At 31.8% G+C, this 23,531-nt stretch overlaps 2 protein-coding genes across 3 annotated transcripts; one reads left to right on the top strand and one right to left on the bottom strand.

Annotated features, from left to right (window-relative positions):
- Positions 1-5,393: 5,393 nt before the first annotated feature.
- LOC112721429 (uncharacterized) lies at positions 5,394-9,386 on the top strand. Its single transcript, XM_025772494.1, has 4 exons — positions 5,394-5,460; positions 6,248-6,625; positions 6,733-8,027; positions 9,357-9,386. Exons 1-4 carry the CDS (start codon positions 5,394-5,396, stop codon positions 9,384-9,386), a joined length of 1,770 nt encoding a protein of 589 aa, XP_025628279.1.
- Positions 9,082-14,605, bottom strand: LOC112722170 (hydroxymethylglutaryl-CoA synthase). 2 transcript variants are annotated; one of them, XM_025773138.3, is made up of 12 exons: positions 14,078-14,605; positions 13,436-13,542; positions 12,686-12,818; positions 12,100-12,243; positions 11,769-11,927; positions 11,530-11,603; positions 11,369-11,444; positions 11,166-11,221; positions 10,992-11,079; positions 10,776-10,916; positions 10,532-10,681; positions 9,082-9,596 (listed from the first exon to the last, which is right to left on the bottom strand). In XM_025773138.3, the coding sequence occupies exons 1-12, from the start codon at positions 14,138-14,140 to the stop codon at positions 9,396-9,398; spliced, it is 1,392 nt and encodes a 463-aa protein (XP_025628923.1). In that variant the 5' UTR covers positions 14,141-14,605; the 3' UTR covers positions 9,082-9,395. The 2 variants fall into 2 exon arrangements, with proteins under 2 accessions (XP_025628923.1, XP_072063054.1); XM_072206953.1 differs by having other exon boundaries at positions 14,190-14,313.
- Between the last annotated feature and the right edge of the window lie 8,926 nt (positions 14,606-23,531).

Raw genomic sequence — 23,531 nt, 5'->3', positions numbered from 1 at the left:
AATACTTTCATACACCAAACTTTCGGCACGCATAATATTTTTGTTAGAAAACATTTTCTGCCTAATCTTCAAACGGTGTAAACTTCACGAACACAATTTTCGTTTGAAAAAAGTTTGACAGAAATTGAGGATCCAGAAGTCAAGTTATGGCCTGTCGAAGTTTAGTCAAAAATCAAGTTTTTCTCAAACAAATCACAAACCTCTATTTTCACCAACTTTCATTTCAAAACTAATTTTCACTCTTCAAAACCACACTCAATGTGTGTAAATTAAGATTTCAACCATTCCATCTCCTCTCCTTCACATCATTTTCTCAATTATATTGACTTCCACCCCAAACACCCAAAATTATACAACATAATTTATCATAATTCATTATCATCATCAAACATCAACATCAAAAATCCAAAATATCATTATTCATTAACTCATTCTCAATGTAATTATATATGTCTATCAAGGTTACTAATATCAACATACTTACACATTTCAACCTATCCTATGGTCGTCTAGCCTACGTTTTCACGAAACATTATACATTATCTACGAGAAACCAAAACCATATCTTGGCCGATTTTTCTCTAAGCCAAATACACCTCAACATCACCGCTGCTCAAGAGTCTACAGCCCCAAGGCCTCTCCAAACGGACTTCCATCTTCCAAGGTTCAATCTCCAACTTTCAATATCGCCAATGGACCTCAATTTAACATAATTCAATCTATTTTCACAACATGTCACCACAATCAACATTCAAGCCTACTAATTCAATAATCTACAAGAGGTTTGATGTTCTTAACTTATTCATGCATCAATTGAGCAAGACCCACTAATTTTCTCAAGTTAATTTGACCCTAGAACATCAAAACAACCCAAAATTCTCAACACCCAATTATCAAATTTTTGAAATTGGGGGAAGGAGAGACTGAGAGTGAGATTGATATTTTATTACAAAATTGGTTAGTGGAACTTGTAGAGCTCGATGCAGTGGTCGCATGGTCGCAAATGGTATGGCGATCGGAGCTCGGATTCGAAAGATGAGTGGACAAGAGTGTGGAGTTAGGGTTTGAGGCCCCTCTTCTTCCCTTTTAGCGTGCTTCTATGGAAAAATGAGGGAAGATCTGTTGTTTTGGGTTTTTTATATGTTGGGCCATGGGCCTAATTTGTGCTCAGTCCAACTGGTTTGGCCCATTGGCCCAATTTTGGGCAAAAACCTTTAGAATTAGTGTTAAAATTCAAATTTTAATTATTTCTACCTCATTAAAATATAAAATTAAATTTTTTATTTTACTTAATAATAATTAATTTATTGGTTAATTATTCACCAATTATCTGGGGTTTACATCCTACCCTCCTAATGAAAATTTTTGTCTTTAAAAATTTTGGTTACTGAGGAAAATAGATGGAAGTGCTATTCTAGGCCTCAACTCCTACTTCGGTCCCAAGTTCAATACTACGTTTGATCTTTGCAATCCTAAACTCTCAACTCTGCCATGCGACCTAGACGAATGCGAGGTTCCATCTTCAAATAGGACAAATTCGATTTATGTGTCCGGTATCACACTTAGCTCAATCCTGTTGTGACCATCCCGCATTTATGGCTCTCCCTCGCGGACAATTCCTAGATATATGTCCTGGTGTTTCACATCAAAAACATAAACCTAATTTGACCCAGCGCGGTTCGTCTGGAGCAGTCTCATTGTGGCCTTCCAATAGCAGCGTCCACTTCATGGAGCAACCTTCCGCGAACTGACTCTTGTTAACTAACTCAATGAAACTCCTTATCCTTTGTGGGTATACGTAATTGTAGATATCTCTCCTAAGTCCTCTCTCGTATTGGTCACAAGCCCACTCTTCATAATCGGCTGGATTTCTTTGACAAATCTTTGAGAAATGGCACACGTTGTTAAATTATTGGGTATACTCAGCAACAGATATATCCTTCTGCTTCAGCAGCATTAGCTCCAACTCCTTTACGGTGTGAACTGCTTGCGAGAAATATTTGCCGTAAAACTCCGCCCTGAACCTATTCCATGGAACATCGGTTAACTCCACCTGCGAGGTATAACACAACTCTTGCCACTAACACTGAGCATCTCCCTTCAACATATAGGTCACTATCTCTAAAAACTGTACTTCAAGAATACGCTGAGTGTGCAAAAACTTCTCTACATCTTGAAACCACTTATCAGCTTCCAAGGCGTTGACATTTCCATTAAATTGAGGTGGACCACTCTTAAAGAAGTCAGTAAGGGTCATAGACCTAAAATCTCAACCTACATTGCTTGTACTAGCACCAAAGTACCCATTTTGATATCCTCGGGTTCAATCATAAGATTTTCTCTCCGAGTACCTTGCCCGAATCTGTGAGACGCCATTTAGTCCCTGTTCACACCAAATAATGGATATCAAGTTGATCAGTCTCAATATCTTAAATTTAGTGTTTTAGGTCCCAAATCCATGCTCAGAAACATTCATGCCACATATATCAGTTAGATATCCTAAGTAACATGTAAAGACACCGATAGTATGCCCAGAAGTCAATGAATAAGGCATGTCCAAATGACGTATACATTTTCGAGCATAGACAAGCTAGTTAATACCACTTCAGGTTTTGCAACTTTAAGTTTTATGGCTACTTATTTAGGTTATAATCAAATACTAATGAATCCTAAAGACCAAGATAAAATAGCTTTTATTACTGAACATGATAACTTTAGTCATATGGTTATGCCATTTGGACTTAAGAATGCAGATACAACATATCAATGTCTCATGGACAGAGTCTTCCAACAATAGAATGGCTTAAACATGGGCGTATATGTAGATGACATGGTGACTAAGACCTCGAAGTAGGGTTCCATTGCAGCGACCTCGTCAAAATGTTCAATCAACTATGCCATTTCAACATGCGACTAATCCAAAGAAGTGTGCATTCGTAGTTGAGAGCGGCAAGTTTCTAGGGTCATGCTGACTATTAGGGGCATTGAAGCAAACCCAGATAAATGACGAGAAGTTTTAAACATGCAAGGTCCTGGTCGATAAAGAAGGTACATCAACTTATAGGCCGGCTGACAATGCTTTCAAGATTTCTCCCATGTCTAGCAAGAAAGTCACATCATTTTTTCCAATCCATACGAAAGTAGAAACAATTCGAATGGACAACACATTGTGAAAAGGCCTTTAAAGAATTTAAGAAGACACCGACAACACCCACAATCCTCCATAAGCCATAAAATGGTAAACCATTGTATTTATATCTTTCTGTTTCTATTAACGCAATAATCAAAGTCTTAATCACCATGAGAGTCAGGCAAGATCTTTTGACTCTTATGTATTGCTAAGGCATCCTCAAAATTAATTTCATCACCTTTAATTTCTTATGTGACACATCCACTTTTTCTTTTCCTGAAGCATCCGCTTTCTTCCTTTTCAATATAGTAGGATTAGTTCGAGAGCTCGGCTATGCAACTTCCACACCAACATCTTTTTAACCAAAGTAGTTGAATCTTCTTCCTCTCAAACTTTTCTCTTATTGATCCAAACTTTGAGACCAGCCAAAGTCACATTCGAGACTTTCTTAACTGCATCAATCATGACCCAAATACAAATCACACTTCAATTACACAAATTTGACTAACAAATCCTTAAAACACTAAATCTTTACCTATATGTTGTTCCACTGCTATTCTATATATATTAATCTTCAACATTTCAGATACACTCAATAACTTCTTTGACGAAATATTCTCTACCAAAAAGTTGACCATTGAATTATCTTTCTCACTATGATCCTCTACATCTAATACCAATTAGGTTTTAAACACCAATATATTGAAAATCACTCACCCGGATTCTTACCCAAATAAAATGGAGACTTACTCAAATCACTCCTAACTTTCACATACATTTCCTTAAAGACTTTAAAGGATGATAGAGAGAGAGAGAGATACATTTCCTTAAAGACTTTAAAGGATGAGAGAGAGAGAGAGGTTAGGAAGAAGTTGAGAGGGAGAATAATTTATAAGAGTTAGAACCTCACATTTGAAGTCTGTAAAAAGAAACCTTAACCGAAACTCAGTGAGAAAACAAGTGTAGACATAGAAATACGCTTAATCCTTATGGCAGTCACATACCCTATCACCTACCTCACATGGAAAAAACTCAACACACTAACATTTTCCCATCCCTAACGCACCACCCAGAGCTTAATTTTGACAATGATTCATAATCATCAAACATTGAGATGCGAGAGTTTACTTCAATATTAACCCAACCATAAGGACCATTATCCTCCTTCACACCTTTACCCTTAACCTCTGACATTGACAGAGAAAGAAAACACAAAGAGAAGACTAAACGAAACTACTTTAAAGAAAAAAAATTCAAAGTAAGTCACAGAACCCACTTACCTTGCTAACTCATTGTATCCTCTGCAATGTCTCTTAAATTTTTTTCCCAATTTTTTCTCCTATCAAAATTGACCGCCCATTCACTACAAAGTAGTTTTTAGACAACAATCAAATAGTTACGCACATGATCTACCATATTAAAACCATTACCGTTAGATCAAATAAATCCTTCAGTTTCAAGACTGTCTGATGGTGGATATTAATCCTCAAAAGTCGCACTCCTTTAAGTCATATAAACGCAGTCATAAAAGCCTAAGTAAAAATATAAATTTGCTCCTTTCTCCGAATAGTCAGGTTATGCTTGGGGGATACTAATCACATTCAATCGAGTTATAACATGTAACCTATCTAGGAAAGTTTAACATGCTTCTTCAGACAAATGGGTCAAGTTTGGGGATGTGATTTGTACCTATAATCCAGTTATAGTTGTTATAATTGGCCCACGTGATTAAAACACAGATAAAAAAGTTATATACACATAAGCCATAATCTTTCGTCAAAAGAACATCAATCACTTTAAGCGTAACTCTCATAACCACATTTTACCGCAAATCTCGGTCAGTGGAAATAGAGGTAAAATGATTATATATGATTTTATATAAGGCTACAAGGTAACAAAATAAAGTACACTTAAGCTATAGAATTTGAATACTAACTCTATCCTTTACTCGCACACTCCTCTTAAAATATTTCCTAACATAAGTATCGAGTACCTTTGCAAGTGTTCACCCCACTCGGTGTTCCTAGACAAACGACATATATCTCTTCCAGGGACGGATACATGGGGGGCAAGTGGAGGCCTGGGTCCCCTAGCTTTTTACAAAAAAAAATTAGTAGTAAAGTTTAAGAAGCCCAACCCATGAAATATAATAATTTTTGAAATTTTTTTAAAGCCCTAAATTGGCTAAACAAAAATACTATTCTTCCTTTATTCCTTTTGGCTTTTGACGTTTAGGATTCTTTTTGAAATTGAAGCCATAGGGATGCGGGATGCCCTCTACTCCACTGAGTTACTGACCACTATCTCACAACGGTACAACTACATACAAGGTACATTTTATTATATATTTTAAATTTTAAATTTGTTATTATATATCTTAAATAGTTACTATGCAGATTTATTGTTCTTGTTGATATATCTCTATGTACTGTACTACTGTGTGACTGTGTATATTATTAATTTGTCTAGTAGTTTTTTTATTTTTTATTTTTAGTAAAATTGATAGTGATTTAGTAAAAAAATATTATTAAATTGTTATTGATGTTTAATTAATAAAAAATATTTAGACTTTATTTATTCATGTGAGTATGTAATTATTTGAATTTTTTTCTGGTAAAAAGAAACTAGAACATTTTATGATGAAAAAGCAAAGTAAAATTGATGTAATTTTTAAGAGAAAAGCTGCTGATAATGTTGGAGTTCAAACAAGTCAACCCTCTAATCTTATTTCACAAGAAGTTTAAGTAAGTGAACTCTCTAATCTTACTCAAAATACACATCAACATGAATCCAAAGTTCCAAGATTAGAAAGAGATGTTGATATCTCTTTACTAGAAAGGGATCCAGGAAAGCGACGTCCAATTTGGCAGTATAATGTCAATGAACGTAATAAGATTTGTAGAGCATACATAGTAGCTGGGCCATACCAACCAACAAATATTAGTTATCCAGCTTCTGGTAATAACAATCACCGTCGATATTTTCAATCTTCTTGGTTTAAGAAATTTCCAAGTTGGTTAGAATATTCACCAGAAAAAGATGCTACTTATTGTTTGCCTTGCTACTTGTTTAGTAAACATTATGGTGCTCTCAATGATGCAAAAAATGCATTTTCAGAGTTAGGATTTAGTAATTGGAAGAAAGTAAACAATGGAGTGAATTGTGCATTTGTATGTCACGAGGGTTCTATTCCTAATTCTCCCCATAATTTATGTGTGAAATCTTGTGATGATTTAATGGCTCATTCTAAGCATATAGACAAAGTTCTTGATAGGCATAGTGATGAAACTATTGCAAATAACCGCTTAAGGTTGAAGACATCTATTGATGCTATTCGATGGCTTGCATTTCAAGCATGTGCATTTAGAGGCGACGATGAAAGTCCTGGATCTTTGAATAGGGGAAATTTTATTGAGTTAATTAAGCTTTTAGCTTCATGCAATCAGAATGTTAATAATGTGTCCTTAAAAATGCTCCTGGAAACGCTCAATATATGTCTCCCGGTGTTCAAAAAGATATATTGCATATCTTTGCTAGAAAAGTGCGTGCAACAATTCGAGAAGAAATTGGTGATTTTAAATTTTGTATAATTATTGATGAAGCAAGAGATGAGTCAAAGCGAGAACAAATGTCTGTGGTTTTGAGATTTGTAGACAAGCACGGTTGTGTTCAAGAAAGATTTTTTGATCTTATACATGTTTCTGATACGTGTTCTTTGACATTGAAAACAGAAATTTCATCAGTTCTTTCTCGTCATAATCTTGATGTTCAAAATCTTAGGGGACAAGGATATGATGGAGCTAGTAATATGCGTGGTGAATGGAATGGATTGCAAGCTCTATTTTTGAAAGATTGCCCTTTTGCTTATTACATTCATTGTCTTGCTCATCAATTACAATTAGCACTTGTTTCTGCAGCCAAAGAAGTTTGTTATGTTCATCAATTCTTTTCAAAACTTACCCTAATTGTGAATGTTGTGACTGTTTCTCCTAAACGTCATGATCAGTTAAGGGTTGCTCAAGCAAATAATGTTGCAAACTTAATTGCCAATGATCAAATTGTGACAGGTAGCGGACTTAATCAAATTGGTACTTTGCAAAGAGCTGAAGATACTAGATGGGGGTCTCATTTGAATTCTGTATGTAGCTTGCTATGCATATTTGATGCTACTTGTGAAGTTCTTGAAAAAAGCAGTGAAGAAGGTAATTTCTCCACTCGTGGTGATGCTAGTGCTGCTTATGATGCTATCACAACCTTTGAATTTGTCTTTGTTTTGCATTTTATGAGAAATATTTTGGAAGTTAGTCATGATCTTTGTCAAGCTTTGCAACGAAAAAATCAAGACATATTGAATGCTTTAACTCTGGTTTCTACTACCAAGACTTTAATCCAACGAATGAGAGAATCAAGTTGGGAAGCTTTCATAAAAGAAGTTATATTATTTTGTGAGAAACATGAAGTTGAAGTTCCTGATATGAATGCAATGTATATTCCTAGAAGAGGCCGAACTCACAAAATTGTTGACCAAATTTCAGTGGAGCATCTTTACCGTGTTAATTTATTTCTGGCTGTAATTGATACACAGTTGCAAGAGATTAATGGAAGATTCGATGATAATATGGTGGAATTGCTTACTTTAAGTTCAACTTTAGATCCCAGAGAAAATTATAAGCTCTTCAGTGTCAACAAAGTATGTGAATTAGTAGAACAGTTTTATCTAGGCGACTTCAGTGACCAAGAGAAATTTCACATTAGAATGCAAGCTCAACATTATGATCTTGATGTTCCTAATCATGTTGAGTTAACTAACTTGTGCACAATTTCGGAGTTATGTCAAGGATTAACGAAGACAGGAAAGTCTTTAACATATCCTTTGATTGATCGATTGATTCGCTTGGTATTAACTCTCCCTGTTTCAACTGCTACAACTGAGAGATCTTTTTCAGCTATGAATATTGTGAAGAATAGACTCAGAAACAAAATGGAAGATGAATTTCTTGCTAATTGTCTTTTGATTTATATTGAGAAGAAGATTGCTGAAAAATTTGACACCGATTCTATTATCGATGAATTTTATGATATGAAGAATCGACGTGTACCACTTCGTTAGTAAAAAGTATACATATTTTTTTGTACTTTAAATATATTCTCTATCGGTATATTTTTGTAATGCATCTTACATTATAATTTATTTACTTATTTTTTTAATATTATATATGTTATTGGCCCCCTCGATAACATTTCTGAATCCGTCCTTGAATTCTCTTCCTCAGTGCATGCAAGAAAGAGAATTGAGTTCATCTGCGATCGAGCTATACCTCAGATTCTTTTTCCACACATGAATAGTAACAATATTTTCTAAGTGCCGTTAACATTATATAATTACTATAACTAAATAGCATAAAGTCCACCTTTTTTTATAATTCTATGCATGGATTAATATCCTTCTAAACTTTTTAAATATTATAGTGTCATACGGATTTCTTTAAACTGCGTTTGGAAGGGGACTAAAACTGAAAGGCAAAGATTGAGAGACAGAGACCGAATTAAATTTCTGTATTGTATTTAGTATAAAATGTATTGGACTAAGTTATATCTCAATATCATGTTTGATTTAAGATAAATAAGAAGATTGAGGGGTAGATTTAGAATTTAAAAAGTTAAACGAGAATATTTCTAAAAAGAAATGATATAAAAGTTTCAATCTCCGTTACTAAAAATTTTAGTCTCCTATATCCGTACTAAAATTTTGTATTCCGAGACTAAAATTTTAGTTTTAATCTCTCATCACCAAACACAATACTTAGTCTCAGTCTCCTTGCGTCATTTACAATACTGATCCCATGAAACAAACGCAACCTTAGTGACTATTCGAACTGTGAATACTAAAATATGCTCATTGTCATTGATAACTTTCACTATTGTACTACTTACACTTTCAAGAGATAATATTGCCACGGATGTAAATATTCACAGTAGAATATGCCTCATTTTAAGCAAATATAAAGTATAAAATTACAAAGTCGAACAAACACAACATGGAACGTGTGCAGTTGAATTTTTTAACTGCTCATGATCCTTCTCCTGTGAAATTATTCGGATTCTAAAGTTAACACATGGTAAAACATATTTGAACAAACAACATTAGCACTAGGTAATGCCATACAAAAATTAATGCAAACTAAGGACACAAATTCTAAATGTTAAGCGATTCCCAATTTTGCAGGCATTCAACATTGTTTTGTCTTCTATATGACTGATAACATCAGTGACCATTGGCAACCGCACCATATTCTGCAGTTTTACTAAATTTCTGTTCATAGAATCTCCGATACATGGAGTCTACTTCAGTGAGATAGTATGTTCCAGGAGATAGAAGGCTAGTGTCCTTACTTGTTACAAACTCTTTGCCACCATACCTATGCTCCATTAACTTCAAAGTTTCGACAAATTTAGCTGGAGGGAACTGCATAAAAATCAAAACACAAAGGACACTCTGTTTTCATCATCTTATCAAACACAACAAAACAAGCTGAGAATAGAGACATTTCAGTCATATCAAGTTAAGTATCACTCTTCAAGCCATTTAAAGAGACTTAAATCTATTAATATATAACGATTGTGTATTGAATCACTTGAGGCTATTCAAGTCTCGTGATCTAATGCTTTAAAGGGAGTTTACTGGATTGGTAGTTTTATGTTGTTGTTGCACGAATAATGCATGGTTGGAATACAATTAAAAGCCTTTTACAACATGACACTTATACATTGTATGAGTGAATAGTGCACAATGCTATAAAATTGGTTGACTCATACTTTTAGTTAATGTAGAATGCTATAAAAATTCGGTTCTACAAGCTATTGAAATAGATTTGAAAATTAAAAATTAGATTAAAGTTTTCTGAAATCCAAATCTATTATATTCGCTCTGCTCCTTTGTTTGTTACCCTTTTTCATCTACTTTCCTTTATAAAACCAAAGTTTCTCGGTAACTTCTATCTGTAGGTAATAAATCTTTTCCCTAAAAAATTGTCCCATACTCCCATCCAATTTTAAAATGAAAAAAAAAAATGAAAAATATCAAATATCAATTTTTACCTCACATCTTCAAGACATACATCTCTCACTTTCATGACAAAGCGCATTCCACTTGTAAGAAATTTTACAAAACTATATATCTATCTGTGTTCACAACACATCAGGCTTTTTGAAATAAAATAAATTTCCTAAAAATCCCTCTTAGCAGTGGCCAAATAAAGTTGCATTCTAATGTTGCTCATATATATATATATATATATATATATATATATATATAGCATAAACATAGCAAATATCTATATATAGCATAAACATAGCAAATATCTATTAGCACATGCTAGAAATAAGACTTTCAAAATTTACCTCGTGCCTTGACTTCAGCTTTGCAGCAATGTCCAACACTTTAGCAATGTTTGACAAGCTAAATGGATGTTGACCTTCATTTATTTGTAAAGAGAACATTGTAGAAGTCAAGCCACTTCCATATGAGAATAATATCACCCTCTTACTGGCCTGAAAATTTTAAATTACAATTTTTACAAAGACCATGAACTTAAGTTGTCATAAAAGGTTATATTTGAGTTAAAGTAGTGTTTAGAACATTCACCAGTGTGCTATTTTTGTTGTGAAGAAGCGAAATAAAGGCTGCATAGAGTGATGCAGTGTATGTGTTGCCAATTTGTTTCGGTATCAAAGTGCCTGGTTGCACCTTTTCATCATACAGAGGTTTCACAACCTGCTGGGATACCTGTAATTTTCATTAGGTTACTTAGAGATTATATAAATTTAATATAAATAAGAAATCAAAATATGACTCTAAAACCTTCTCTAGATCCCGACTTTGATAGCTTTCTTCACTAGATAGTGTTACAAATGGTGCCAGCTTTTCTTTAGCAGTTTCACCCATCAAGCTGAAGTCATGTAAGAATCTTTCAAAGACAAATTCACTAAACACTTGGAATCCAACGCTTTCTAGGTGATGAAAAATGACAAAAACCTGGGATTCTTCAAGATGTCGTTGAATACCAAACGAGCAAAACTTTTCTGTACAAGCTGGAGTATTCATCAATACAAATAAAAATATTACTTAAAACGAAGATACAATCATGCACAAGATGTAAAATGATAAAATATGTAATATAAAAATTAAGTGTTATTAGATTAAAATATTTGATGATAGATAATTATACCACAGACTACCTTGTTATAGGGAGAGTGAAATACAAAATAATCAGCATTAGAAATAGAAAATTGTTTTCCCTGAAGTTTCTCATGTCTGCAAAACAAAAACAATATACCAAGATAATTAGTTACATTTACAAATCAAAGTTATAAGAATTGTATTAAAAGTATAGGCTTACTTTTTGCTGAGCTGATTATAGCAAGAATTAAGAGCCATAAGATAACATGTTTGAGAAAGTTTCCCATCAACTACCTACACCACATGAAATTAAAGAATGGACTAACAGTCAATTGTTATCCTTCACACCATATTCTTAGACCAAAGGCAAGTTGAAAGATGCCTTTTAAACATAACATTAGTCATAAAAAAGAAAAAAAATGGAATATAGCTTTAAAAACATATGATTCCGAAGCTTACCGGATATTCACTCGCAAGGTTAGGCTTGTAAAAATCATACACATGTGACATATGACTTGCCCTCAATTTGCTTTCGAAAGCAATGGGAACATCAGGACCGATTAGCATGGCAATAGCAGCAGCTCCACCAGTAGGCCGAGCAGGTCCTTTAGCATAGACCTGATTAAGTAACACATCTATTATAAAATATACATTTTTAGACTAAATGTAAAACTAATTAAAAATATACAAGTTTATAATTGCAGTTTCCCTGACTTGAGCTTTGAAAACGACTAACAAAACATGTTTATGATTACTAATAATAGTCAAAGGGTATTGGAAAGGATCTTACAGCACTGTCGGTGCAAACGACCAATCCATAGCGTCCATCCCATGAGCTGCTCTCCACCCAGTTGACACAATTGAACAAAGCAGCAGTTCCTCCATAGCAAGCATTAGTTGAATCAACACCCTCAATATCAGTGTTTCCATGTTTCTGCTTGTTACAACCCAAGAGGAAAAAGTAATTTATGTCAGAAAGCTCCATAAATTAATGATTTGATCAAGAAAATCATGGCATAACAAAACAACCCATTTTTTTTTCTAATAATAAAATGTCTGATAATTGAGATATTAGAATATTACTTGATCACATCATGGCAAACAAATCTCGTATATGATCTTGGTATATATTCAAGATGAAAGGATTCTAGATAGAATTACAAATCATGTTAGTTGTGCTCTCTTTGTTCAATATATATACCCAAGATTAAGTGACCTTAAGAGCTTCAATACAACCTTAAAATACTTGAAACGTTTTAAGGCTGAATAATTCCATAGAGATAATTAGGTACTTAAAATCACTTTATTTTCTAAACTACCATAATATGGTGAGTCAATAGCAAATCTTTCCATGTAATTCAACACTAAAAGGATACCTCAAAGATCTGCATGAGGAATGTCTTGATGGATTTGCTTTTGTCTATCACAGTTTCACTACCAACTTCCAAACGACCAATGCTTTTAGGATCGATTTGATACTTCTCAAGAAGAGAAGAAACTACCGTCAAACTGAAGAAACAAGAGTTCAAGAGATAAGACAAGGAAAGATGCACAGCATTCAATTTAACAGTGAAATTGAAAGTATAATACAGAGTAATATGTAATCAATAGTCTTGGATTATTGTTGCACAAAGCAGCATACAGAAACCTCCCCCCCCCCCCCCAAAAAAAACCAAAAAAATAAAAAGTGAAAAATACAAGAGACTCTTGCTGATCCAAAACAAATGATCTGATATATTGACCAACCTTCTCATCTTTTTCACATGATTAAAAATCATGGAGTTGAATATGTCTGTGATTGAATATTACAATTTTCCTCAAATAACAAGAATAATTCAACCATTTAGACACATTTCAGAGATATGAGTTCGGCAATTATTGTTCTTGAAAGTATTTGACAGAATTGAATCTTGATCAACTTGTTTGTAAATGTTACTCCAGCATTTAAGAAACTTTTTGAATTATGATATCCCAATAAAAAGAATAATGATAAGAATAAACATAAATCAGAAGCGTGAATAATAATGACTACACAGAAATAACAAACTCCAAGATAACAATATTACCCACATATATAAAACCCTCAAATAGATACCAATCAAATAAAAAAAATCCAAAGTAGAAACCTCATTGAAATGACATCTTCTACTTCAGTACAAAAAATCATGCAATCTTGCCCAAGTCCAATAGTATATTTCCCTTTGCTTGCACCATCATGTTCCTCCAGTGCTTCCTGCACGTAAACAAATTCAAAGCATTATTTAAAAAAAAAAAAGAAAATATCAGAGGGTAAAACACAGTATTTAAGGATTCATCGAAGAATAACACACAAGAATCTCCCTCTTTCCATCTTTTCTTGGTAGTAATGGAGCGAATGTACAAAACCATGATTTTTGTTTTATAAAAAAGGGATCTCATGATTTTAAGCACACAATAAAATTAAACTTGTTTCAAAACTTGCAGGATTATAATAATAACTCATTTGTTTATGGATTGAGCTAAAATATCTTGAAGCACCGTAGTTAGTTCCCGAACGACCAATCACACAAAACAAGAAAACGGAAACAAATAACAGAAAATTCAGCATTTAAATAAAAGGAGCTCGGTTATTATGACTTGTTAGTGCAGAAGTGTGGGATGATTCCTCGGGTTTTGCAAACACGAAAAATAACAAAAAGTCAAATTAAAAAAGAAAACAAACATTGTAAGTAAATAAAATAAAATAAAATAAAAAGGGAGTAGATGGAATGAAGAAGAAGCGGTGTGACCTGTTGAACACAGGTAGGAGGAAAGTAAATGTCAACGGCAAAGATTCCCACATTCTTTGCCATATCTCTGTGTCTGCGAATTCCAAAAGAGAGAGAGAGAGCTTTTAGTTACATGCAGGTATTGTTGTTCGTCTGTGTGTTTATATAGGGAGCGATGGAATGGGAAGTAAGTAGCGCGATCTCGTTTTGTTTTGCTTTTACCAAACCAAAGGTTCTGACTTCTGAGAGGTCCTCCCTCTTTCTTACGTCCAAATACGAAAGAAAAAGAATCCGCACACACACCCCTTTGCCCCTCAAAATTCAACAGCTGGCTATTTTTCACCACCCTTCTCTATTCTCACTTCTCGGCTCTGTTTTCTGTTGTAATTACCAGCACTGCCATATCAAAGCACCGGCTGGCGCCTGGCAGCTATGTGATTCTTCCATGTTCCTACATAGAGGACATGACTAAGACTAAGACTGTTAATGCTAATTCTATTTGATTTTTTTTTTTTTTTTGGTGACAATTCTATTTGACTTTGGAATTGCAGATTTAATTTTATTTTATTTGACTTATATTCTCTTCATTGTCCAATTTTATATATGTATAATAAAATTGATGAATTGATAATTATATTATTTATAATTTTAACATGGATTTAATTATAATTTATTATTTTTAATTTTAAAATAATTTAATTTTGTATTTTTTTAAATAGTATTTTTTTTTTACCAAAGATAGGAGACTCGAACCCGCAACCTCTTAATTGAGTATGTGGAGACTATGCCATTTGAGCTATTACTCATTGGCGTATTTTTTTTTAAATAATATATTTATGAAATATAAAATGATTAAATATTATGTTTGATTATAAAAATGGTTGTCGATAGAATAAAGTAGAATTAAGTAGGAAATTTTAAAATGCGAGTAGCATTATAAATAAGATAGAATTGAATTTTAAAATTTTTTAAATTTATGGATAATGTTAAAAGAATAGAGTCTAAATCTTATTTTATCCTATATTCATTATCAACCTTAGTATTCACACACCTAAAATAATAATAATAATAATAATAATAATAATAATTAATTATTAATTATTATTATTATTATTATTATTATTATTATTATTTAAATTTTGGATGATCTTTTTAGTTAGTTATAATAAAAGTCGTTGTTGCGAAGTAAATAAATACAAATTAATAAGTATTTTACAAAATTAAAATTATATTAGATAATTGTGCAATAATACCATTTTTGGTATTAGCTCATTAATAATTTTTAATATTCAGCGGATTAATTCAATAAATGATATATATTATATATCTGTATACTAAGTTCATTAGATTTTCTTAAATATACAATGATAAAATATTGGATAAATCTTTTTGTTTATTTAAAAAAAAACATTTATAATTAGTAATTTAGTATTCATTTTTCATTTAGATTTATTTAAGAAGCATGTTTGTTAAAATATAGAAAATGGAAATTTATTGACAAAATTAAAATCTAAAATTTCAATGACATTAAAGGTATTCATTAACAAAATCCTAGTTATTTTATTATTTATTATTTCAAATATGTTCTAAAGGAATTCTCTCTATGTCACTTTGAATTTTTTAATACATTAATGATTTAATGTATATTGGCATAAATTGTATCTAAATACATTCAGTTTTAAATGTATTTAAATTTTCAAGTGACATATATTATAAAATATATTAATTATTATCTATAAAATTAGTTGAAATATCTTTATTTTGGGATGATCCGATATTTAATTAATCGTATAATTTTGCATATTATATATTGTAAAATAACGCAATCTTAAAAGTAAAGATAAAGCCCAATAATATTTTTATAATATATTTACCCAAAAAAAAAGTAATGCTTTTATCCTTTTAAAAAATCAAAACAGCAGTCATATTAAACAAATCTCTCGCTGTGTTTGGAGAAAGGCAATAGAACCATCTTGCCCCCACGGAGGTACTAAATATCATAGCTTGTGTTTTTATTTTGCTGTTTTTAATATTTTTTGTTTTTAAAATTTTATAAATAAAAAAATAAAACGGAAAAAATAAAAACAAACTTTTATTATTTTTACCTCTTTTAGCTTCACAAAGTTTATACCAAAAAAATACATTCCATGTTAAAACTATGGATAGTTGCATAACTAATATTTGTCCAAAAATTAATCAACTAGTGAATATTACTATTGTGGTCAAAGAAGGTACCATCCTCAAAGGAGCATCTTGCTGTATTATTTACCGTTGGCAATTTCATTTCTCAAATAAGCCTTTGAAATAAATAATTTATTAGGATTGTATTTAGTCTACAGTGGAGTGGCTCAATAGGATTTTGAGTGCTCTGCTAGCATTTGAGTTGAGATGTGAGTGTCAAGTAGAATCCTGATTTTACGATTAACTTAGAGACCTAATATCCACCGTCTGCAACAACCATAATGGGAGATAGGGGCAAAAGTCATGAGTGAGGAGAAAAGGGAGAGACTGCCAAAGGAAGGAGTGGTTTTCTTTGATGATTCAGATGTAAGGGGAGGACTGGAAGAATGTTGAAGAAGTCTAGTCGGAAGATTACTGGCTGACAAAAATTTCAGTATTGAAATAATTGAACCTGTGATGACTACTATTTGAAGACAACCTGATGGCCTGAGAGTTATAGAACATGATGACAATATCTTCCAATTCTTTTTCGAAAAGGAATAGGATATGGTCCGGATCGAAAACAAAGTGCTTTGATTAAATCAAAATTTTTATTTTAAACATTAGGAGATGGAATAAGGAGATGGAGATTGAGAGGGAAGACTTCTCTTATGTTCCAATTTGGATACAATTATGGAGTATGCCTGAGTATTGTAAAACCAAGAAATTGGGGAGGAAGATTGGTGAATCCTTGGGACAGGTAATGAAGGTTGATTTTATTTATGATGAAAGGCCAAGAGGGTCAGATTATTAAAGTCATAATTAACTTAGATGTCACCAAAATACTGAAACAGTTGATCAATATAGCAGGTTTTGATAGGAGAATTCTAGAGGTAAGACTAAAATAAGAGCGCATTGGCTATTTTTTTACAAAGTGTGATCATCTAGGTCATGAAGTGAGATAGTTAATAAAATTAAGAAAAAATAAGAAAAAAAAAGATGAAAAATATTGTATTTTATATTTTTTTGATTGATTGTTGATTGATTAAATTGTAAATTATGAAAGTAAAGCTAAATATATAGAGAGTATTGCCTACAAAAGATAAAAGTAAAGATAAGAAAAAAAGTACCATAAAGATAAGATAAGATGATAAATGCTAAAATTATAACTGAATTTATGTATTCTGTTGGGTTGAATTTGTGGGTCGTGAGAAAGCAAAAGATGTAAACCATATAGTAACTTCAGCAGCTTACAGCATTGATTCGGTCGAGGAGATGTAAGCTCGGGTGGCAGAGTCATATAAACATCCTCAAAGAGATCCCCATGTAAGAAACCATTATTGACATCCAATTGATGTATGGGCCAATACTTCATAGAGGCCAATGCCAAAATTAATTTGATGGTGGCAGGCTTGACAACAAGAGAAGGTTTCCAAGAAATCAACACTTTCAGTCTGAGTGAACCCTTTAGCTACAAGGCGTGCTTTATATCAATCAAGTGAACCATCAGGCTTACGTTTGATGTGATAGACCCATTTCCAACCAACCGGCCTAACGCTTGCAGGGCAATCAACAAGACGCCAAGTTTTGTTCAACTCAAGAATCCAGCTCATCTTTCATAACACTACGCCAATTAAAGTGTTTATTAGTGTCCTTAAAAGACTTAGACTCAACATCAAAATGTAGAGATAAAAGAAACTTATGATGAGAAGACGAGAGAGAAGAAAAAGACATAACTGAAAATAGAGGATAATGACATTTTGAGGGAGAGAGATTTGTGGAGGTGAGAGAGGAATTACACAAGTAATCAGAGAGATATGCCGGAGGTCAGTGAGGTCGGTCGAAATGACGAGGACGAGGTTGCTCAGGTGACGTGGGATGAAGAGGTGATGGTGGGCTAGTGTCTATTGCGGAAAGAGGGGAGATTGTACGACTTGAAATAGATTCAGGGGTCATGCGTTCAAGTTGGTTAGGACATGGCAATGCGAAAGAAAGAGAGATTGTTGGAGAAAAGAAAAAATTAGATGGAAGTGGGTCAATGGGTATGGGTGAGGATCCAATTGGAAGACTAACTGAATCTTGTTTTTGAGAAGGCATGTTTGACAATGTTAGGATGCGTGTATGGAATTGGACATTTTTTGTGACTAAGGGTAAGATCATTTCATAAAAAATTATATTTATAGAAATCTCAATTCTTTTATCTTCTAAAACATAAACAATATATCCTTTAAAACCATGTTGAAAACCAATAAACACAGCCTTTTTAGCTCTCGGATCAAATTTTGAGATGTTTGCCATTAGGGTAGAAACAAAACATAAGCATCAAAAACTTTAAGATCATGATAATTTGGTGGATAATTAAATAAAATCTCAAATGGTGTTTTAAAATTAATTGCGGATGATGGAACTCTGTTAAGTAAATAAGCAGCATGCTTAGCAGCATAAGACAAAAAAGATGATGGTAAATTAGATTGAAACATACGAGCACGAGCTATATTCAAAATATGTTGATACTTGCGTTCTACCCTTCCATTTTGTTGAGAACTTTAACATAACTACGTTGATGAATAATACACTTTGAAATATAAAAATATGTAAAATAAATACTGGTCCATTATCGAAATGAATAGCTTTGACTTTAGAGTTGAATTATTTTTCAACTAAAGTAATAAAATTTTTTACATGATTTTGCACTTCTCCTTTTAATTTTATTAAAATAACACATGTAAAGCGACTAAAATGATCAATAATAGTAAAAATATATTTACGATTATGAATAGAATTTTGTCGAAATGGACCCCAAATATCAAAATGTAATAAATCAAAACTTGCATTGGCTTTGTTAAAACTTTGAGAAAATGAAAGTTTCTTTTGCTTCAAAAGATGACAAATGTCATAAGCCTCATCATGATGCACAGAAATAAAAGAAAAATGTTTATGTAAATAATTAAGTCTTTGTCCAGAAAGGTGTCCTAAACAAAAATGTCATATATTTGTGAGAATTGGATGGAATTTATAGAATGTGTAGTGGATGAATTTTTATCGAAATTGGGTTCAAGGACATATAATCCCTCTTTCATTCTGCCAAATCAATTGTCCCCAAATGGTTGCTTTGTAGAGTGCAAAAAAAGATGAAAAAGTGAGTACATATTTGAGTGCTGAAGTAATCTTTTAGATAGAGATAATATTAAAATTGAAATGAGGTAAAAAAAGAACATCATAAAGAACTAAGGATGGTAAAAATTGAACAATGCCTTTATAAGAAACAGTAATTTGAGAACTATTTGGTAAATGAACAATAATAGGAGAAATTTGTGTGTAAAATACAAATTTGATGCAATATGATCTGTGACACCAGAATCAATTATCTAAGTGTTCAAGAATGAATCTCGATTTGAAAAATTGTTAACAATTGAAAAAGTACTGAAAGAACAATGATAATGAGTAGTTGGACTTGACAAAAGGCCAAGTTGGTTTGAAGGACGAGTTTCTTTATTGGAAGAAAGTACCATGAAAGAAAAGTGTTAGGCTGACGAGATGTTCAAAAGAGACTCCTGATAAAATTGCTGGTGTGCCATTTTTCCTTGACTTAGGATAGAGTAGGGAGACAGCTCAGCAATTCGAAGAAGATCGCTTTGAGCTAAATTGGAAGGTTGATTATTTATAGTGGAACGGGAGGTTGAAGGAGTTTTAGGATCTGAATTAGTTCGTTTATCCATGGATGTCAGCTAAGCTCAAGAGGAGCTCTGATACCATAATAAAACTATGAAAGAATAAGAAAAGAAAAAATGAAAAATGTTGTACTTTGTATTTCTTGATTGATTGTTGATTGCTACGAAAGATAAAAGTAAAGATAAGATAAGAAGGTAACATAAAGATAAGATAAGATAAGATGATAAAAGATAAAATTGTAACTGAATTTATGTATTCTGTTCTGCTGAATTTTTGGACTGTGAGACTTTTTTATTGTTATCATGAGTTAAGGTGAAAGAATAGTTTAATAAAGCTGCAGCATCCCAAAGAGAAGGAATCAACACAAAAAGAAAAAGACTGGGGGGGGGGGGGGGGAGTAGCTAAAGGCTAATCAAACAGGGAGAAGGATAGAAACTAAAGCAAAAAATTCTAATCCTTATAAGTAGCGCCTCTAGTTGGAATCAATAAGCTAGAACGAAGAAGCTTACACTAGTTAGAGGAGCTGGAGTGTTTTTGGGGTGCATTTCAACAACGAGAACAATTTAAGGAAGGTTTAATTACTTTGTTGGTCTCTATAGTTTCGCAAAATTTTCAATTAGGTCCCTATACTTTTTTTTTCTTTTAATTGAGTCTTTGCACCAATTTTTTTTTTAATTGGGTTCCTACACTTTTTTTTCTTTTATTTAGATCCCTATACCAATTCTTTTTTTTTTTAGTTGGATTCCTATAAAATTAAGCCTATTACTATTAAGAGGGACTTAATTGAAAAAAAAAATTTGGTGTAGGGACCCAATTAAAAAGAAAAAAAGTATAGGGACCTAATTGAAAATTTCACGAAACTTTAGAGACCAACAGAGTAATTAAACCTTTAAGAAAGTCTCAATTTGATAAGGTACTACACATATTAAATTCAATTAATTCTATGTATCTTATCATAGGAGATTTCAATGCAATTGTTACTCATCATGTAAAAGATGATGGATGTCCCAAATCAACAAGCTTTATGCATTTCTTCCAAGAGTTTGGTCATACAGAAAGGTTAATTAATTTACAGTTTGAAGGTCCAAAGTTTACATGGTGTAATCAACAGTTCGATAACAACCTAATAAGGGAGCGAATTGATAGATTTTGGCATCTAATGACTAGATAACTAGATGACAACCTAATAAGAGAGCGAATTGATAGATATCCTCTTGAGCAAGTATTGTGATCCAGTTATGTTTAGTGTATCTAATTTTTCTTCTTTTGATATATATTCAAGATTTGAAAACGAATCTTTTTGAATAGGGAGAGAATGACACGTGTTCAAAAAAATATTTTTGGTATTCTAGAGTTAAGAGATAGAATAGTAATCTTGTCATATTTAAAAATTTGAATACTAGAAGAATTATATTGTGCCGATTTTAGACATCAAAGAGACTAAGAGTTCGTCTCAAAATAGTGGTGCTAAAATGTGGCATGACTCACAAGACCTATTGGACTAAGTCAAGACAGTAAGAAGTCCAATAGTGTTTTTCAAATTTAGTAAAAGGCATAAATCTAACATTAATTTAGAAATTATTTTGTTTTTATTTTAGTTTGTTTTGTTGTTAAAAATTGTTGAAAGATTTGATTTGATTTTGATTTGCTTAATAGTAATTTTAGGAGTTTTAAGTTTAAATCAAATCTGATCTAATCCAATAAGATTAAATTTGGTTTAAATTAGTTATTATATCTCTTAGGAGCTTTAGTTTAAATCAAATGTGATTTAAATTAATAGCTAATTTTAAAGTCATATTTAGAAAGATTTGGTCCACTTTTAGGCTAATATGTTAAGGAAACTATTTAAACACTTTTTGTAAGACAATTTGAACACTTTTGATGAACAAACATTTTCAGTTGCTTTATGTACATTTTACCTTGTGTAATCAAGTGAGGTGAGTAGTGATTTACTTTACTTGTTACATGAACAAATTTAAAGGATCTAGTCTAAGATAATTCTTAGTGTTAGTTTTTTTAATTTCAGTTCTTTGATCTAGGTTGTCAAGGACAGGTTCTTTGAAAATTTAGTAGAGAGAGGCCTTTTGGTAACCTAAATTGCTAAGAACAAGTTTTTAGAGGTCCAGTAAAAAAATTCTTATCTATCTTTCATCTGTATTTTCGTTTCTATTTTTGTTTCTGTTTTAGTGTTATTTTATATTTTTTTGTATCTTTTTTCAGTCTTTTATTCTTCATTCTTGTTTTCTTATCAACTTTGTTTGAAAGAGACAGCAAATATTGGATACAAGTTTTGAATAATTGTTAAAAATCAATATGTCTGATATGTTTTTACAAATATGTTATTTGTACATTAAAATGAGTTATTAAAATTAGCTATCAATATATTTGTGTATAAATACATATATGATTTAATTTATTTTCAATATGTATTTATATTTCAACATGTATTTTATACTGGTAGCTAATTATAGTAGCTGATTTTAATGTACACGTAGTATAACTCATGTTTTTATACTGATAGCTAATTATAGTAGCTAATTTTAGTGTACACGTAGTATAACTCATGTTTTTAAGCTTGAAATCGACGAGTATTTTTGAATGATGTTCGATTGCCATGCAAAAACTTTTGTCTATCATGCATCCAACCCATAATAAGTGAAATGTAAAAATTTTCGACCTCTATCTCTCGACAAGAGTAGAAATTAGGAAATTGTCAAAAATAAAATATTTGAGCTACACAACATGGCGAAAGCTGACAAAGATAAAAGCACATCTAATGAAGTAAGTATGTAACTAATCCTCCTAAAAAGTATAAGGTAAGATTTCTATGTAGATATTAAAAAAATTATAAAAACATAAATTTATTTAATACATTTACTTTATTTAAATAATGATTTGCTACATAGCACCCATAAATTATTTATAATGAAATCAATAGTTTAGGATCACTTCTTGTTTCTTTTTCCTTATCAAATTATTTGCATATTCACCGTTGATGTTAGATAGATTTAAAATATAGTAAAGTAATGATTAGAAAGTGTTAGAAGAGAAATATTTATATTTTATAGAATAACATAACTTATTTTACCTATTAATTAAAATTTGTTATTACATAGATAATTCTTGCGATAAAAAATGTCACCTTTTATCTATAATAATAAGTAAATAAATATATGAATGAGTAATAATTTCTTATGTTATTACTATTTTTTTTTGGGTATAACTGTAGTCTCTAATAATTTTCGGAGCAACCTACTATTTGAAAGTGGAGATGTCAATAAAGTTGTCTATGGAGAGAAGAAAAAGAAAAAAGAAAAAAACAAAGGAGATATATAAATAAAAAGTGATTATTAGAAGTTCTAATTTATCCTCCTAATACTTAAATAAAAGTTCTAATGGGCATGGCCATGGCCATGATGCATGGAGCGATTGAATGAATTAGAATATCGGTGGAGACAAGTGAGATATGATAGGATTTGTAATGCATTTGTATAGAGTCATTACTTTCACAACCTTATTCTAAATGAGTTAAATTTTAAAGTGATTCTTCGGATTCATGAAATGTATTTATTTAATTCTTGCCTTTTTAATTACACTATTTATATCTTTGAATTTGAATAAAATACATTTAAATGATTCCTTG

Source organism: Arachis hypogaea, chromosome 11 (assembly GCF_003086295.3).
Source record: "Arachis hypogaea cultivar Tifrunner chromosome 11, arahy.Tifrunner.gnm2.J5K5, whole genome shotgun sequence".
NCBI classification, from domain to species: Eukaryota; Viridiplantae; Streptophyta; class Magnoliopsida; order Fabales; family Fabaceae; genus Arachis; species Arachis hypogaea.
The sequence above is the reverse complement of the archived record's forward strand: the minus strand, read 5'-3'. Positions and strand labels throughout refer to the sequence as shown.